The sequence below is a fragment of the Arachis ipaensis genome, chromosome B10 (assembly GCF_059453495.1).
Source record: "Arachis ipaensis isolate K30076 ecotype BB chromosome B10, ASM5945349v1, whole genome shotgun sequence".
Classification (NCBI taxonomy): Eukaryota; Viridiplantae; Streptophyta; class Magnoliopsida; order Fabales; family Fabaceae; genus Arachis; species Arachis ipaensis.
Window position 1 is genome coordinate 22,108,839 of NC_142435.1, and position 12,996 is coordinate 22,121,834.

Here is a 12,996-nt window from a genome sequence, read left to right on the forward strand (position 1 = left end):
TAAAATTAGTGAAATTTTGTTCTAAAGATAGGGTCTTAAAAGAAACTTATTGTCTTTTCAATCAAGTAGAACATGCATGCAACTAATCTATTACTATGTAATTTATCCTATTCTACAAAAGCAAAACTAACTAAATATCCTAATGTATTGGTGTTAAGGAAGAGAAATTACCTCCAGAAGTCAGGTATTGACCGACCTCCCCACACTTAAGGCTTTGCACCGTCCTTGGTGCCATCTATCAGGAACAAGGGTGGGCTGGTAGCAGTATCTCCACAGTCGGGACCGTCATGGCTCCCTGTGCTGGTAAAGGAAGTGGAGTCCGGGGTGTCTGAGTCCTTGAATTTTCCCATAATCAGCTCCTTAAGGTATGTGAATCGGCGCTTGTTACGGCGCTCTCGCATCTTAGCTATCTGTTCCTGCCGATCCAACTTTTCAAGTATCTGATGGAGCAGTTGGGTTGTTGTAGGTGCTTGTGGTGCGGAAGGAGGAATGTCCTCATCCAGTTCGGTAGGCTGGCTAGTAATGGTTGCTGGGAGTCTAATATATTTCCCGTTAGGGACGTATTGATCATCCCGTGGAAGCATGTCTTTGGTGTCCCCATCTCTGTAGGAGACTCCGGCTGCTGAGGCGAGATCTGAGACCAAGGCGGGAAAAGGTAAGTTGCCCGCAATCTATACGTGTCCCATAGCATTCCGGATGTATCTTGGTAGGTTCAGAGGCTGGTCTGTAAGGATGCACCATTGTAGAGCGGCCATGTCTGCAGTAAAGGAGGACTCGTGGGTGCTCGGAAAGACGTAGTGGGACATGATCTGTGCCCATACGCGAGCCTCCAAGGTAAGTGCTGAAGCCGATATTCCCTTAGGACGGGAACGGTGGTATCCGAAGATCCATCTGTTGCCAGGTAGGGCGATAACTCTGAGAACAACGTCCCAGTCAAATTGGTATATCTGGCGCTTGAGTGAGGCTTCTTGAAAGGCGTCCAATCCTTCTGGAGCAGGGGGAAGATCTAGAGCTTGTTGAATAGCCTCTTCTGTAATGAGGACTTGCTTCTGACGTACATAGACAGACTGTAGGGTTGGCAGGTAGAAATTAGAGTAGAACTCAACTACCCAAGAAAGATTAACCTGCCTTGGCTGTCTCTGGAGGAAACCCCATTGTCTTCGTTCAATTTGCGGCTCAACAAAGGTAGCAATATTGGACGGGAGGATAAGAAGGTATTCGTTGTTGTAACTTCGTTCCGCCAGGATAGGGAACATCTGCTCACAGTAGCAATTGGGAAATCGCGCAGTGTCCTTTGTGGGGAAGGCTTTCTCCTTTTCATCAACCTTTATAATCCTCTTAATTCTTTTTGTTGAGGGCTTGACTGCAGTTGAAGAAGGCTCTGCCACTAATGCTCTTTTTGTTCCTATTCTTGCTGGTGGTTTAGGAGTAGCTTTCTCTTTTCCTTTCTTGGTGGCCATCCTGAAAAGGGAAAAAAGAAAGTAACATGAATTCAAAGGGACAGAGTAAGGAAGAGGATGGTATGGGTGGTAATCAATGCGCATTAAAGATGAATGAAGTTAACACATGGTCATGACTACATGTGAAAAATCATAAATGGAAATTAGCCAGTGCATATGATGACAATTGAATGCAAGGTGTTTATTGGCATGCATGCAAAGGCATGAGTAGCATAGATCAAGCGTTCAATGTCCATGTTAAATTACCACAGAGTTCAAACTAACAACCTGTTTGTAATAACAATTATGTTAAATTAATAAAATAATAAAAAGGGTTTTGGAAAAAGCGGGCATTTAGAGTAGTAGAATAAAAGAGATTCAAAATAGTGCACAATGCCATACGGGCGTTTTCACAAACACATAGCATGCATGGTGAGTAAATTATGGAAAATAATAAACGGAACATGCAAGCAACCCTTTAAAAATTAACATATAATTGCCAAACAAGTTCTTAACAATCCACAAGCAAATCTTAAGGAATAATAATGACCTTACTAAATATCTAACACCAATTAAAAGAAAAAGAAAAAGGAAAAGGAAAACATGGATAATGCAAGTAAAAAGAAAAGAAAAGAAGAAAACATAAATTAAGAAGAAGAATAGAAAAGTAAGAAGAGAAGAAGAAAAGAAAACCTTGGTAATGGTGGTGAGAAAGTAGAAAGTGAGAAAGAAGAAAGAAGGAAGAAATAAGGAAGGAAAAAGAGAAAATAGGATTTAGGGAGAAGAAAGATAAGATATTTGGCAAATCAGGGTAAGCTGTGCGGCGCAAGCGACGCGGACGCGTGGGTGATGTGTTCGCACGAATTGCGCTTAGATGGATTGACACGGTCGCGTCGGTCACGCGGTCGCGTGACACAGTTTATGCTACTGGCGCGAGGGCAGCCTCGCTCTGGCACAACTCTCTGTTCGAAATCTTAATTTTACCAAATTTTGGGTGACGCGATCGCGTGGGTCATGCGATCGCGTGAGTGGCCAATATTGGGATATGACGCGGACGCGTGGGGCACGCGTTCGCGTGGTAGGGACTGTGCGTCTAGCACTAGTCCAGCACCACTCCAGCATAACTTTCGGCTATGCACCCTTTTCACGTCGATTTTCAGGTCACGCGGCCACGTGAATGATGCGGTCGCGTGGGAGGCCAATGTTCCCACATGACGCGGATGCGTCAGCGACGCGGTCGCGTGGGGTGATTTGTGCCAAAGGCACGCCTCCAGCCATGCTCCTGCGTGACTCTCTGTTCGCTCTCTTATTCTATCTGAGCCACCTGCGACGCGGACGCGTCATTGACGCGGTCGCGTCGCGTGAAATTTTTTTTTTAAATAAAAATATGCAAATGCAGATGCAAGCTAGATGTGCGAATAAGGAGAAGAGTTATGGAAAAAGAAAATTAAGAATAAAGAAAAGAACGATCATACCATGGTGGGTTGTCTCCCACCTAGCACTTTGCTTTAACGTCCGTAAGTTGGACGCTCCATTAGCTCAGTCTTCGGCTATGTGTGGATCTTTCAAGAGGAAGATCTCAAGCTCCTTGTTTTTCTTCAACTTCTCGCCATGGTACAGCTTTAAACGATGTCCATTAACTTTGATGAGTTCAGAGCTTGAAGGGTGACTTAGGTGAAAAACTCCGTACGGTTCGGCCTTCTCTACTCTGTATGGACCTTCCCATCTTGATCTCAACTTGCCTGGCATGAGCCTCAGTCGAGATTTATAAAGGAGGACTAAGTCCCCAGGTTGGAACTCTCTCCTTTTGATGTGCTTATCATGTACAGCCTTCATCTTCTCCTTGTACAGCCTTGAGTTCTCATAAGCTTTCAGGCAAAGGCTTTCTAATTCTTGCAGTTGCAATTTCCTTTCAGCTCCGGCTGTTTCAAATCCCATGTTGCACTCTTTTACTGCCCAAAAGGCTTTATGCTCTACTTTAACTGGGAGATGGTAGGCTTTTCCATAAACTAAGCGGAAAGGACTCATCCCAATGGGTGTCTTGTATGCTGTTCTGTATGCCCAAAGTACATCTTGTAGCCTGGTGCTCTAGTCTCTCCTATGAGGTTTGACTATCTTCTGCGAGATACGCTTTATCTCTCTGTTTGACACCTCGGCTTGCCCATTAGTCTGAGGATGGTAGGCTATTGCAACTTTATGAATTATCCCATGCTTCTTCAGTAATCCTGTTAGTTTTCTGTTACAAAAATGGGTGTCTTGATCGCTCACGATTGCTCGTGGGGATCCAAAGCCACAAATAATGTGGTTTCTAACAAAGGAAACAACAGTGTTAGCATCATCAGTGCAGGTAGAAATTGCTTTCACCCATTTGGAAACGTAATCCACAGCTAACAATATATAAAAATGACCATTAGAATTTGGGAATGGACCCATGAAGTCAATGCCCCAAACATCAAAAACTTCACAGAAAAGCATAATTTGTTGAGGCATCTCATCCCTCTTGGATATAGTACCAAATTTTTGGCATGGGAAATAATATTTACAAAATTCAGCAGCGTCTCTAAAAAGAGTAGGCCACCAGAATCCACAGTCTAGGATTTTTCTAGCTGTTCTTTGAGGGCCAAAATGTCCTCCACTCTCAGATGAGTGGCAGGCCTCTAAGATGGACTGGAATTCTGATTGAGGCACACACCGTCTAATTACCTGGTCAGCGCCACATCTCCATAAATATGGGTCATCCCATATATAATATTTAGACTCGCTTTTCAGCTTGTCTCTTTGATGCTTAGTAAAGTTTGGAGGAAAAGTGCGGCTAACTAGATAATTAGCTGCAGGTGCATACCAAGGGACTACCTCAGATACTACTTGCAGGTTATCAAATGGGAAATTATCAGCTATAGGAGTGGAGTCATGCTTAATGTGCTCAAGGCGACTCAAGTGGTCTGCCACTAAATTCTGGTTACCACTCCTATCCTTAATTTCTAAATCAAATTCTTGTAGTAGCAGTATCCAACATATAAGCCTTGGTTTGGATTCCTTTTTAGCTAATAGATACTTTAGAGCTGCGTGGTCTGAGTACACAACTACTTTCGTACCAAGTAAATAAGCTCGAAATTTATCCAGAGCAAAAACAATAGCAAGAAGCTCTTTCTCAGTAGTAGTATAATTAGACTGAGCGGCATCTAAATTTTTAGACGCATAAGCAATTACAAAGGGGTCCTTACCTTCACACTGAGCCAGTGCTGCACCTACTGCATGGTTGGAAGCATCACACATTATTTCAAATGGCTGGCTCCAATCTGGTCCTCTCACAATTGGAGCTTGAGTCAGGGCGGTCTTCAGCTTATCAAATGCTTGTTTGCAATCCTCACTGAACTCGAACTCAATATCTTTCTACAGTAGTCTGGATAAGGGAAGAGCTACCTTACTGAAGTCCTTAATGAATCTCCTGTAAAAACCTGCATGGCCAAGGAACGAACGGACTTCCCTCACAGAAGAGGGGTAAGGTAAACTAGAAATAACATCCACCTTTGCTGAATCTACAGAAATGCTAGTATTAGACACAACGTGTCCTAGTACAATCCCTTGTTTAACCATAAAGTGACATTTTTCAAAATTCAATACAAGGTTTGTACTAACACATCTATCTAACACTCTAGATAAACTATCCAAGCAAAGATTAAAGGAATCACCATATACACTAAAGTCATCCATAAAAACCTCCATACAGTCCTCAATAAGATCAGAGAAAAGACTCATCATGCACCTTTGGAAAGTAGCTGGTGCATTGCACAAGCCAAAGGGCATTCTCTTATAAGCATAAATCCCAAAAGGACATGTAAAAGTGGTCTTTTCCTGATCTTCAGGAGCTATATGAATCTGGAAATAGCCTGTGTAACCATTTAAGAAACAATAATGTGATTTACCTGACAGGCGATCCAGCATTTGATCAATGAATGGAAGAGGATAGTGATCCTTACGAGTGGCCTGGTTTAGGCGTCTGTAGTCAATGCAGACCCTCTAGGCGTTCTGAACTCTGGTTGCCATGAGCTCTCCATGCTCATTCTTCACTGTGGTGACTCCAGACTTCTTGGGCACCACTTGTACTGGGCTTACCCATTCACTGTCTGAGATGGGATAGATGATATCTGCCTCCAGTAGTCTGGTCACTTCCTTTTTGACAACCTCTAAGATAGTAGGGTTCAGTCTTCTCTGGGGTTGACGGACAGGCTTTGCTCCCTCTTCTAAAAATATTCTGTGGACCTGAGGGTTGATGCCTACTATGTCTGCCAAACTCCAACCAATTGCCTTCTTGTGCCTCCTCAGCACACTAAGTAGCTACTCTTCTTGTTGAGAAGTGAGTTCCCTTGCAATGATAACTGGAAACTTCTGCTTGTCCTCAAGGTAAGCATATTTCAGGCGTGAAGGGAGGGGTTTTAATTCTAACTTCTACTTATGGTCAGGCTCTGGGGTGTCTGGAGCTGGTAACAATGGTAAAGCACTTTCATTGTCCTCTAAGAATGTCCCCACACTTGGACCTTGTCCTATGTACCTCTCTTCAAATTCCTCCTGGTGAACTTCAGCCACGGTTTCATCTATGATGTCACACTGGAGGATAGAATGATCCTCCGGAGGATGCTTTATAGCTTCATTCAGATTGAAGATTACTACTCGGCCATCTATTTCAAAAGAGTATGTTCCTGAAAAAGCATCCAATTTGAACTTTTTGGTCTTCAGGAATGGTCTTCCGAGTAGGATTGATGATGGCTTTTCTGAGTCATTTTGGGGCATCTCCAGGAAATAAAAATCAATGGGAAAGGTGAGCCCCTTAATGCCCACTAATACATCTTCAGCAACTCCAGCCACTGTAATAATGCTTTTATCTGCTAACACAAAATGAGCTGCCGACCTTTTTAAGGGAGGGAGCCTCAAATTATCATATATAGACAAAGGCATTATACTAACACATGCTCCTAAATCACACATGCAGTCAGAAAATATCACACCACCAATAACACAATTAACCATACATGGACCTGGATCACTACACTTTTTAGGTATACCTCCCATTAAAGCAGATATAGAACTACCTAAAGGAATAGTTTCTAATTCATTAATTTTGTCTTTATGTATACATAAATCTTTTAGAAATTTTGCGTACTTAGGTACCTGCTGAATAACATCAAAAAGGGGAACAGTTACCTCAACCTTTTTGAATATATCTACCATTTTGGGATCAGGTTCCAGCTGCTTCCTGGGCTTCCTTGCAAGTTGTGGAAATGGAATGGGAATGGTGTCCTTCACAGCTTCAGCATCCTCTGGTGCTTCTTCTCGTGGTAGAACTTCTTCTTTATCAACCATGTCCTGTATGTCCTCTTCCTCTTCAACATCTTCCACTTCCACTACCTCTTCAGCTGAGGCGTGTTCTGGTGGGTTTGGCTCCTCCTGATTCCTTTCCTGCAGTGTGGTTCCGGGCCTTAGGGTGATGGCATTGATGCCACCCTTTGGATTGGGTAATGGTTGAGAGGGGATTCCACTGGAGCTCAAAGGCTGGTTATTGGAGTTATTCATTGATCCAATTTGTGAGATAAGAGTTTGCAAGGTAGAGTTTAGACCATTTAGAGTAGAATTAAGGTTATTTTTCATGGCCTGTTGTCTCCGATCAATAGATTGTAGTAACTCATCATTAGCAGATGAAGAAGGATGAGTGATCTGAGAGGTCTACTGTTGGTTATTCAGTGGTCCTTGGGATTGCCTCAGGTGAGGTGCTCTGTATGGCTGGTTCTGGTTTTGCTGCCTGTTGTTGTTATTATTCCATCTCTGATTTCTCTGATTGTCTCTGCCTCCTCTATTATTGTTGTCCCTCCAATTCTGGTTAGAATTATCTCTCCAATTCTGGTTAGAATTGTCCTGCCATCCATGACTGTAACTGCCACCTTGATTGTACCCTTGGTTGGGGCGGTCATAGAAGTTATGAGTGGCTGCCACGGTGTTATCTTCCTGCTGGAGCTGCAGACATTCATCAGTATAATGGCTATAATCAGCACAGATTCTGCAAACTCTCTGTGGGACTAACTGTTGGCTTTGCTGTGGTGGAGAAGGTTGAACTTGCTGACTTTGTTGTTGATTCAATTGCATCTGCCTCAGTAAGTTGGTCATTTCACAGATACTCTGAGTTAGAGCAGCAGTCTCTCTGCTAGAGGATACTTCTGCAATAGCTTTTGAACGGCCTTGTTTCTACCTGTGATTCCGAGTAGATTCAGCTAAGTCGCTGATCAATTGCCATGCCTAATCAGTGGTCTTGTACTTTTTCATAGACCCATTTCTAGCACTTTCCAATGTGGTCTTATCTTGGGGCCTCATACCCTGAGTGACATAGCCGAGCAACACTATCTTGTCAATCATATGGTGGGGGCATGCTTCCAGAAGGTTGTTGAAGCGCTCCCAGTATTCATAGAGAGTCTCGGATTCGTCCTAAACAATCATGGAAATGTCTTTCCTCAGTTTATCAGTAACTTCAGCTAGAAAGAATTTTTCCAAAAATTCTCTTCTAAGTGTATCCCAGTCGGATACAGTTGCTGCGGGTTGAGTGTAGTACCACTCTCTCGCCTTTCCCTCAAGAGAGAATGGGAAGGCTTTTAACAAAATGGAAGTTTTATCTGCACCATCACGCTTGACAGTAGAACAGGCTGCTTGGAAGTCTCTAAGGTGCTTGATAGGCTCTTGAGCAGGTAAGCCATGAAACTTGGGCATCAAATTGAGCAGTGCTATTTTTATTTCAAAGTCTGTAGCCACCGCTGGGTGATGCGCTTGAAACGGTTGCATTGAAAAATTAGGGGCTCCAGCCTCCTGGATAGTAATTCTCCTAGGTGCTGCTATGTCACCTGCACGTAAATCAACCGAATCAGCAGAAAGGGAGCCTGTTTCTTTCTCAAGTGACGTTTCAGATCTGCCCTCAGAGAGGACTAACCGACGCCGAGCTTGCCTTATTCGTGAAATAGTTCTTTCAATCTCAGGATCGAATACTGGCAAGCTTGGATTAGGAAGTGAACGCGTCATCTAACGAAAGAAACATGCAGCTCATAGTAGCAAAATAAAATAAAATACAAATAAATAAATTCCAATTAATAACTTTAGCACTCTATTGAAACTCCCCGGCAACAGCGCCAAAAATTGACGTGGCAGAAATTGGTGAGTTAAGAAATTAATATAAGAGATACGTTGCAAGTACAGTTCTTAACCAACCAGAAATCCGCTTATCAATTTAGAAGGTTGTCACAAAATTTAAATTAAAATACTGGGAGTATGAGTCCCAGGTCGTCTCCCAACGAGTTGCAGAAAGATGTGCTACTTTATTAATCAGATGTTTTCAAAAAAATGGTTTGAGTTGAATAACAGGAAATTAAATTAGAGAATTTGTGTAATTTTAAATAAAAGCCTTGGCGGGGAGTAGATTAGTTGGAAGCTCTATTCTTGTTAGAGTACTCTCAAGATTAATTGATAATTGAGGGTTGTTCTGTTTAGTTATCCCTTACTAGGTAAGGAAAAGTCAAACAAGTTGAAAAGCTATTTCTATTCACAAGTCCCAATCCGCTCAATTGAAAAAGATTGGTGTCAGTGACTAGAGGGCAAACCAATAATAAACCCAATTACAATTTTTCTTTTAAGCATTCCAACTCAAGGTCTTCCTTTCAATCAACTCCCATCCAAGTTATGGAACTACTTGCTCATTGTGAATGTAGAATTCATAACATAGGAAAGGGAAATATAGAAAGACATGATAAACAATAATCAAAGGGATCAATTAAAAATAAAAATAGTTCTTGTATTAATAAACTCTAAAAATAATCCAATAATAATTCTGAGTAAACAAAGGACATGGAAGAGTAAGAGACAGGTAAAGAAAACAAACTAGAATGACGAAGTCTTGCTGAGGTAATAACTCTTCTCAATATCCCAATGCGAAAAGCAATCAAAATAAAATCCTAAGAACTATGAATGTGTAGAGAGAAAACCTAGAGGAGGAGTAAAACTAGATCTAAAACTGAGAATTGTCTGTAATGAATTGTTGTTTTCGTTTCTGCATGTTCCTTGGCTCTAGTCTGCTTTTATGGGCCGAAAATTGGGTTAAAACAGGGCCCAAAATCGCCCCCAGGGAATTCTGCAGATCGCGCATGTCACGTGATCTCGTCATTCATGCGGACGCGTCATTCGGCGTTTTGCCTTGCCACGCGTGCGCGTCATCCATGCCACCGTGTCACTTGTGCAGTTCCAATCCGTGCGGTCGCGTGAGCCATGCGTCCGCGTCACTGCGATTTCCTCTATGTCGCGCGGTCGCGTGAGCCATGCGTCCGCGTCACTTCTCGCTGGTCATCTCCTCAATTTCTTGTGTTCCTTCCATTTTTGCAAGCTTCCTTTTCAATCTCCAAGTCATTTATGCCCTATAAAGCCTGAAACACTTAACACACAGATCACGGCATCTAATGGAATGAAGGAGAATTAAAATACATAATTAAAAGTCTTTAGGAATCAAATATTCAATCATGTAATAATTTTAGGAAGGAAATATAAATGCATGCCAATCATATGAATAAGTGGGTAAAGAATTGATAAAACCATACAATTAAGCACAATATAAACCATAAAATAGTAGTTTATCAGGGGATCTTTTTGTTTCTCCATCCTCTGGTACTTTCTTCTTTTTGGGAACCTCCTCCTTGGTGGATGATGCATTTCTGACACCAAACTTAGGTTTGATGTCAGGAGGCATTTTATTGATTATCACCAAAGGAAGTTTGAGCTGCAGATTTTGCTGTGCATCATCAGGGAGTTCTTAAAGGTTTGGATCAATAAGCTCAGTCCGCATGCACCTCTCTTCTTCACTTGTTGAATGTATATCTTTGAAGACATGAAAGACCAATTGCTCATTATGCACTCTAAGTACTAGTTCACCCACTTATACATCAATCAGAGCTCTTCCAGTGGCTAGGAATGGTCTTCCTAAAATTATAGAGGCATTCTCATCCTCCCCTGTGTCAAGAATCACAAAATCTGCTGGGAGGAAGAACTTATCCACTTTGACCAAGATATTCTCCACTAATCCGTGTTCAGGCTTCATAGATTTGTCTGCCATCTGTAATGCTATCTTTGTGGGTTGTGCCTCTTGGATTTGCAACTTCTTCATCACTGATAAGGGCATTAGATTTATGCTTGCCCCAAGATCACATAGGGCTTTCTCAAAGGTTGTGCTCCCAATGGTGCATGGAATTTGGAAGCTCCCTGGATCCGGCATCTTCCTTGGCAAGTTATTCTGAATGATGGCACTACATTCTTTAGTCAGGACCACTGTCTCATCTCCCTTTAAAGGCTTCTTCTTTGACAACAGCTCCTTCATGAACTTGACATAGAGAGGCATTTGTTCCAAAACCTCAGCAAAAGGAATATTGATTTGCAACTTTCTAAAGACTTCCAAGAACTTTGAAAACTGCTTGTCCTTGGTCTCCTTTTGAAGTCTCTGAGGATATGGTATTTTAGGCTTGTACTCAGGAGCCTTTGGCAATGTAGGGTAAGTGTCAAGAGAGTTTGGGAATGGGTTGTCTGCACGCTTTGGAGGGACATGCTCTACTTCTTCCTTCTTCTCCTCTGGAACTTCTTTTTCAACGGGCTCTTCATTAACTTGTGCTTTCATACTTACCACTTGTCCATCTATCAAGGTGATAGCCTTGCATTCCTCTCTTGGATTTGGAATTGTGTTACCAGGAAGGCTATTAGTGGTCCTCTGATCAATTTCATTAACTCTTGTGACTATTTGACCCATCTGAATCTCCAAATTCTTGATTGATGCTCTGGTTTCCTGCACAAAACTCTTTATCATCTCCCAATTAGCATCTTCTTGGGATTTAGAGTTTGCCTGCTGAGACTGAAATTGGCGGTTATTGTAATTGTTCTGTTGGAAGCCGTCTTGAGAATTATTGTTGAAGTTCTGAGGTCTTTGAGGTTGGTCTCTCCACCCAAAATTTGAGTGATTTCTCCACCCTTGATTGTAGGTTTGAGAATAGGGATTATTATTGGGATTTTTAGGAGCACTCCCCGTGTAATTGACCTGTTCAGAAGGGGATTGAGTATAATCATAATTATTATTTTGTACAAAATTACCTACCATGTCATAGGAGGCCTCTTGAGGTAAATTTTGGGTGTTGATAGTTGAGACTTGCATGCCACCCATCTGCTGAATAAGTAGATTTATTTGCTGAGACATAAGCTTGTTCTGAGCAAGAAGAGCATTAATAGCTTCCACTTCCAACACGCCTCTCTTCTGAGAGGTCTCAGAGTTCACAGGATTCCTGTTAGATGAGTATAAATATTGATTGCTTGCAACCAATTCAATAAGTTCAATAGTCTCCTCTGGTGTCTTCTTCTTGTGCAATGAACCGCCTGCAGAAGTATCTAAGCTCATCTTAGATATCTCACCTAATCCTTCATAAAAGATATCCAGTTGGGTCCATTTGGAGAACATGTCTGGAGGGCATTGCCTAGTCAGTAGCTTGTATCTCTCCCAGGCTTCATAAAGAGTTTCACCCTCTTTTTGCCTGAAGGTCTGAACCTCCAAACTAAGCTTAGTCAGCTTCTTTGGTGAAAAAAATTTAGTGAGAAATTCAGTAACAACATTTTCCCAAGTATCCAAACTCTCCTTGGGTTGGGAATCTAGCCATAGTTTTGCTTTATCCCTCAGAGAAAACGGGAAGAGCATGAGTCTGTATACCTCGGAGTTCACTCCATTTGTCTTCACAGTATCACAAATTTGCAAAAAATCAGATATAAACTGATTTGGATCTTCATGAGGAAGTCCATGATATTGGCAGTTTTGTTGCACCAGGGTGACCAGTTGTGGCTTCAACTCAAAGTTGTTCGCAGCTATAGGAGGCACCACAATACTTTTTCCATAAAGATCCGCAGTAGGGGCAGAATAAGAGCCAAGCACTCTCCTTTGTTGATCATCCCCATTTGGATTTGCCACATTGGCATTAACAGCATTATTATTATCCATAGTGGACTCTGCAGACTTGTAAAGTCTTACTTGTTGTAAACGCCGCCTGAAAGTTCTTTCAGGTTCAGGATCAAAGTCTAAGAGATGTTCTTTATCTCTGTTCCTGCGCATAAACAAACTGAAGACAAGAAAAGATAAGACTCTCTACGTCAGAGTGCAGAGAAGTCCCTGTGAGGTAACCTGTGTAAAATAATAAAATAAAAATACTAAATAAAATAAATAAATAAATTTCGAAAACTATAGGTAGAATTAATACAGAAAAAGTCGAAATTAACCAAAAAAATAAACAAAAAAAATTAAAATAAAAATAAATAGAGGACACCAAATATAATTTCAGAGATTAAAAAAAAATAATATAAGATGCAAATTTTTTTTGGAGGTTAAAAATAGAAATAAAATAAAATATTAAAAGATAAAAAAATAATGAAAAGAAACAGAATGAAAATAAAAGAAAATAAAAATAAAAAGAAAAATAAATTAAAAAAAAGGACACAGGTTTTGAAAAAAAAT

At 41.4% G+C, this 12,996-nt stretch overlaps 1 protein-coding gene across 1 annotated transcript; it reads right to left on the reverse strand.

Annotated features, from left to right (window-relative positions):
- Positions 1-10,210: 10,210 nt before the first annotated feature.
- LOC148579390 (uncharacterized) lies at positions 10,211-12,486 on the reverse strand. Its single transcript, XM_088489840.1, has 2 exons — positions 11,397-12,486; positions 10,211-10,251 (listed from the first exon to the last, which is right to left on the reverse strand). The coding sequence occupies exons 1-2, from the start codon at positions 12,484-12,486 to the stop codon at positions 10,211-10,213; spliced, it is 1,131 nt and encodes a 376-aa protein (XP_088345966.1).
- Positions 12,487-12,996: the final 510 nt, after the last annotated feature.

Bases quoted from the DNA above. Each gene is read 5' to 3' on its own strand.
- LOC148579390 (XM_088489840.1), bottom strand. From the start codon at position 12,486: ATGGATAATAATAATGCTGTTAATGCCAATGTGGCAAATCCAAATGGG. The intron at 10,252-11,396 runs GCTTCCAACAGA...GATGATGCACAG, and splicing joins CAACAATAATTCTCAAGACG to CAAAATCTGCAGCTCAAACT.